This window comes from Aotus nancymaae, unplaced genomic scaffold (genome assembly GCF_030222135.1).
Source record: "Aotus nancymaae isolate 86718 unplaced genomic scaffold, 86718_ANA_hifiasm-v0.15.2.pri h1tg000014l, whole genome shotgun sequence".
NCBI classification, from domain to species: Eukaryota; Metazoa; Chordata; class Mammalia; order Primates; family Aotidae; genus Aotus; species Aotus nancymaae.
The window spans coordinates 79,598,052-79,604,537 of NW_026988425.1; the positions used below are offsets into that span (position 1 = coordinate 79,598,052).

General features: G+C 32.7%; 1 protein-coding gene across 1 annotated transcript in view; it reads left to right on the forward strand.

The window, feature by feature from the left end:
- Positions 1 to 6,486, forward strand: part of RASA1 (RAS p21 protein activator 1) — a 113,086-nt gene that overhangs the window by 82,073 nt on the left and 24,527 nt on the right. The window contains exons 10-11 of the mRNA XM_012477549.3: positions 189 to 309; positions 990 to 1,146. Of these exons, the coding sequence (XP_012332972.1) occupies positions 189 to 309; positions 990 to 1,146 (278 nt within the window). The remainder of the gene's footprint in view (positions 1 to 188; positions 310 to 989; positions 1,147 to 6,486) is intronic.

Consider the following 6,486-nt stretch of genomic DNA (forward strand, 5'->3'; position numbering starts at 1 on the left):
GTGCTCTTGGGAAAAAATAAGTAAACCTTTCTGATAATTTCTTTGGAAAGCAAAAGACTGTTTATGTGTTATGTACATCTAGATTTTAGTATTTTAAGCACTTTGGCTTTTAATTGGTAATTTAATAGATTTTTACCTCATTTCCATCAAGAATGTATAAAATAATTTTAATGTTTTTTAAAATTCAGGATCAAGAACAAGTACTCAATGACACAGTGGATGGCAAGGAAATCTATAATACCATCCGTCGTAAAACAAAGGATGCCTTTTATAAAAATATTGTTAAGAAAGGTTATCTTCTGAAAAAGGGTAAGTAATTTCAGAATTTTATCATTAACCCATTTGATAGAGACATTGTAAATATGGAGCTTCAAATTATTGTAATACATAGTCAATAAGTTGTTTTGACATGAGTTATTAGTAATGTGACACTTGTTTACAGTCTACATATAAGCATCCTTCAAAATTAGAGTGTAGGTATAGTAAAGGTCTACAGTTTCAACCAGAATCTTTGTTTCTTCCGCCCATGGTTTTTTTTTTTTTTTTTTTCCTTTATCTTTGAGGAATTTCTTATGGCACATGGCCCATCATAGTATTGATATTTTACAGATTTTCCTCAATTTGACATAAAGGCATGTTGGGGAATTGTGGGTAGGGGTGTCTTTTAGTGGAAGAATTTTTTCTTAAAACTGGAAAATAATTACTCCAAAACAAGAATTCTGATGATTTCATCATGTTGAAATCTCTGAAGATATAGTTAAGGTATTCTCACCATTTACTCTGTGATTAATTAAAACAAGTAATATAACAAAAGGTATTTTTGTACATGTTCGTTACAGGCGTTTTCTCATTATGTAAGAATTGGCATATTACATAAGCTTTGGAATAAAAATTGATTCATATTTAATTATTTTCAGTAACACTAATATATAGGATTTCACAATTGTTTGGCTAAAACAATGTTTTGTTTGTTTTTTTTAAAAAAACAGGCAAAGGAAAACGTTGGAAAAATTTGTATTTTATCTTAGAGGGTAGTGATGCCCAACTTATTTATTTTGAAAGTGAAAAACGAGCTACAAAACCAAAAGGATTAATAGATCTCAGTGTCTGTTCTGTCTATGTTGTTCATGATAGTCTCTTTGACAGGTAAGATGGTTTTCTTTTGGAATTGTCTTAACAATAAAACAGTGGGTATAAACTAAGCAAACCAATTTTGAGAGCCCTAAAATCATCTTCTAAAAGCAGATTTACTTTCTAGGTAATTTTTGCCTTCTTTGCTTAATTTTAGACGAACGTATGCATAAAGTCTACTCCATTGTACTGCATAGAAATCTTTGGAATGACATTTCCTGTAGTATATGTTTTCTTTCTGCCCCCACCAGCAATCTTTTGAGTGATTTAGAGTCTTTGTCACCTTTCCTCTGTTGTTTTCACATACTTTTACCTCAGTGCACCCAGTAGTACTAGGTGCACTCAATTCCGCTATTAACTCTGTAAGCAAGTTCTTAAGAAAGTTAACATGAAAAAATAATATTAAAATTGTTTTGATAGGAAAAATGTATTTGAAATAAAAAAAATTCTTCTTACATTGATTTTCTTGGTTTTTAACAAATGAATATAAATGTATAAGCTGAATCCTAAACATCACAAGACAAATCCAGCTGTTGATTACATCTGGATTTTTGCTCAAGAACAGGGCCCTTTCTTTACCTTTCACCATTAGTATTATCAGTAATCCATCCCAGTCTTCTTAGATGTATTTACCACTTTTATTACTCACTGTTATGATTAATAAGACAAAAGGCAGTTAAACAAATGTTTCAACAGCTTGTTTTTCAGCTGTAGGATGGCATTTCGGTATGTTTTATCCTGTTGAAATATTTCTCTTCAAGAGAAATATCTAAAATATATAGCCTTGTCATTTCTTTTTTCAGAGTGTGTTTAGGAGATCACATTGTGTTATATGTGATTTTGACAGTTTTTAAAAATGATCAAACAGGTTTGGGAAATGCCGATTGAACAAATAGTTTTACTTACAGCACGGCTTTTTGTAGCCTTAGTGTTTATATTGTGGATCTCTAAAATAGTATGAATTACTTCATACATTCATTTTACAAAGATACCCTCCTTTTTTTCCCCCTGAATACTCTCTAATACCTCATAAAGAATTGTTCCAAAAAAACACAAAGGTTGGGTGAGATAGGATTTCTTGAGATTTTTTCCCCCTCCTTCAACAACCCGAGAATCTTAGCCTTCAAATGTGGTTGGATCAGGCCTCTGGCTCCTTTTCTCTTTACTTCTACTCTGCACCCTTTTTGTGGGTTGAATTCTTCCTCAAGCCAGTTCCCTACGTGGTAGCAAGGTGGCAAACAGCACCAGAGAAAGGGCTGTAAGCATTCACTCCCTTAATTATTAAAAATCTTGAAAATATGCTGTTGAGCCACCTCTGAACCAAATTTTAGTTCTGGGTTACCTGAGGTAAAAGGAATGGGATTATCCTGATAGAATGAGGAGGCCCTTTTGTGCCCAGATCTGTGGCTGGAAATGATGGCACCCAAATAGTGAGGCTGCTATACTTTTCATATGTGTGTGTGAAATGGATGTTGAGGAGACAACATTATTCCCTACTAAATGTAGTTTATTATCATGAAAACAGTTAAAACAGTAAAAGGAGGATGGTATTTTTGGAACAACTCTGTTGAGATCAGTAATATGAAATAGGTGGTTCTTGATTCTTGGAGGATGAGTTTAAATTTATTTGGATAGTTGAGGAGAGCTTCCCAATCAGTGTTCCATTAATCAGTATAGGTGTCCCTTGAGATACTAGTGGTTGTAAAATCCTATTGTAGTACAAATATTTAACAAATGTTTTATATTTCAAAAATTATAACACTTGAAATCCTATTATCCTATAAAAACTGTTCTAATTCAGTATTTTATTGGGGCAAAAGAATGGTGCATAACATTTGGAGAGAGTTTTTTATAGTGGCTATACTTCAGTACTTCCTTCTTGTTCAGTCATCCAGGTACTCTGAATATTACTTTACTCACAGTTTCTTGTTAATCATTTTGAAGCTACTTTTTGTGTTCAAGCAGAAACTGTCTCATTTTGTTTCTTACATTTTTTTCTATTAACAGAAGTTAAAATTGTTTTAATTATCATTGTAAAATATATAAGGAGGTTCTTGAAAATAACATAATGAATTTGATGTATTTTTCATTGTTACTACTTTATAAATTAGCTTCAATTTACAGATACTTATTTTCCCACCATAAAGGGCAATTTGGTGACTAACACTGGAAAGTAATTAGACTCATAAGATAAAGATTTAACTCACTAGGCCAGAAAAGAAACACATTTGAAACAAAGAAGGTCCTATGGAAATGCTAGTAAAGTTTATGATTGATGATGAGGCATCATGATAGGAACATTTAAAGATTTATATGAAGATGGTCTTATGTTTGTAGACCTGAATTCCATATTAAATATTATGAAATGGAGGCTCTAATAAAATCTGAGCTGCTTCAGCTGCATCTGTTTTCAGTCTTATGTGAGAAATGGAATCAAAATACCTACTGTTGGAGGATGGAACATGTTAGCTGTCCAAAAGAAGTATTTTGATAAAAGTTTATGATTACAGGAGAAAACTTTTTTGGTGAATGATTCTCATTTTGCAGATTTACTGAAGAATGAGTGAACTTCCTCAAATTATATGTATATATGTCAAAACATATGGATTTCAGGCAGAAATTGAGCCTTGGAAAAGCAAGGTTAAAAATGATTCACTAGTGATACTTACAACTGGAATGATACAAATCTTAAAGTATTAAGATTAATATAGCAATATCTGTAAGATCGGACAAAAAGGTTTAGCATTATTTGAATAAACTTTATATGAACAGATGCAGTTACATTGGAAATCTGTTGGCACAATCAAAAGAAAGATCCACATTATACTTGACAGTAAAAGAGAAAGAACTGTTAGAGTTAATGAAGGATCAGATCCTTGAAGCACAAGTTAAAGATTCTGAATGATTCCTATTCTGGTTACTAACAAGAAAGGAGTTTCTATATGGTAGGGGGAAAAGCAATAAATATACATTTACCACTTGATATAAGGTTGTAGCTTGCTGCTTGTGCAGTTTCTTGTTGAAGGTGACTTAAAAGAACTTGAAGATATTTAAAAAAAAAAAAAAGCCTTCGTTATGAGTTATATTTAATGATACTAAGTCTGAAACTTAGTATGAAAAAGTTATGTTCATAAAAACTAAAGTCTCTCATTTAGAAAACAGATTTTTTTTTTAAGGCTGGGCACGGTGGCTCACACCTGTAATCCTAGCACTTTGGGAGCCCAAGGTAAGCTGATCGCTTGAGCGATCTCCAGGAGTTGGAGACCAGTCTGGGCCTACATGGTGAAACTCATCTCTTTAAAAAATTAGCCAGGTGTGGTAGTGCGCACCTGTGGTCCCAGCTACTCAGGAGGGTGAAGTATGAGGATTGTCTGATCCCAGGAGGTAAATGTTTGCAGAGGGCTGACTGTGTACCACTACACCCACAGCAGAGTGAGACCCTGTCTCTAACAAAACAAAACAAAACAAAAATATTTTTTTCAAAGTATGCTAGTTTACAATTAGCTATTTTTTTTAATATGTGCCTTTCTGTGAAATAGTAAGAGAAACGGTGAGAAAGATTGAATGCCAAGGCAAACAGCATTAACAAAGTATATTTCAAGAAAATGAGAAGACATCTCTACCATATAATAGGACAAGTAAAAAATAGGTTGATAAAGAATGAATCATAATAGGATACAAATACCAGAGGACAGTAGGGGAAATTGTAGATGAATGTTAATACTTTATGTTATTATATTAATGCCAGCATGGAACATTTCCTGCTTTGTGTATACCTAGAACCTGATATGTTGACTTTTGGCATTTAGATGAAGTCTAATATGAAAATTAATATCAGCCTTCTGTAGTAGGTGATTAGTGTACTTGCTCAGCCTGATGCTGAATGAATGTTGAATGGCACTGCTTTTTTCTTGCATGGCTCTAGTTACACAGCTGTGTAATTTTTCCAGATTATTTTCAATATTAAGAGATCTCCAAGTCCTCTACTTCCTTGTATTAAACTTCTAACTTTTAATACTGCATTACTTTAAATATTAACCATTTCAGAAGCACAAGTAGAAAGATGTCTTAGTGATACAAAGTTATTCTAGTGAATATCCATGTGGTAATTAATTTTTACACCATTTTTCATAGCTGGATCTTATTGTGGTATTGATAGCTTTAATTTTTTTATGAAACTGTTTTGCTGGATATTAAATTTAAGATTGGCAGTCATTTTCTTTTGCCATTTTAAAGATAGTTTTCTGCCTTCCAACATTTTCGTTGTCTTTCAAATTGTTTCTGTTTTAGAGGTAATATACCTTTGTCTTTTCTCTTAGAGGCAGTGTATCTCACTCAACTTTCTTTGGATGTTTTGCGATTTTTCCTTACATTTTCAGCAGTAAAACCAAAATTTACCTACTGTAAATTTAAAAAGAAAAAAAAAAGAAAATTATCCTTATGTTTGTAGTGCTTCTTCAACCTGAGACCTGATGTTCTTTGTCAGTTTTAGAAAACCCTTGGTTAGTATCTATTTAAACTGTTAATATCTAATTTAAACAGTTGTTCTGCCACAGTCTTTTTTCTTCTTGGATTCCTGTTAAAAAAGTTGCAGTTTTCCCCATTCTGTTTTCTATGTTTTTCATCACTTTTTCCTCTGTACCAAACTGTATTTTCTTCTGATCTTTTAGTTCACTAATCTACCATTCCGCAGTGAAATCCACTTTTTCAGGACTTCATTTTCTTACATTTTTCAATTTAGAATTTCCATTTTTTAAAAGACCCAGTTTCTGGCAAACTTCTTGTTACCTATTTTCTTAAACATTTTAATTATAATTACTTGAAAGTCTTATCTGTCTTCAATATCTGTATAATTTGTATGTATTTCTGTTATTTTTGTCTTAGCTTTTAGCCATTTAATCCTGATGCCTGTAGTGTCTACTTATTTTGATTAAATGGTAGACATTGTACATGAAAACCTGTGGAAGCTACGGATAATGTTACTGTGTCCAGAAAGGATCGTTCTGACGGATGATGTAGTGATAGTACATCTGGTGAAGACTATCCTATTTCTGGTTTACCCTTATCATGAAGGCATAACCCTTTAGGGGTCCTAATAGAAAGCCTGAAAACCATTTTGTTTTCTCCCAGCACTGTCAAACTACTTGATTTGTGGTTAGTTTTTTCCAGCTTAGGAACTGGCAAATGCCTTGAACAGAAAAGCTGTGGAGAATGTCAGGTTCATTATAGCATGATCTTGACTCCTCAGATAGCTACTCTGGTTGTTCTCCAGTGTTTTCCAATAGTTTTTTTTGTTTTGTTTTGTATAATGTTTTAAATTTTATCCAGCCAGGACGGTTAGTCCGATACAGGCAA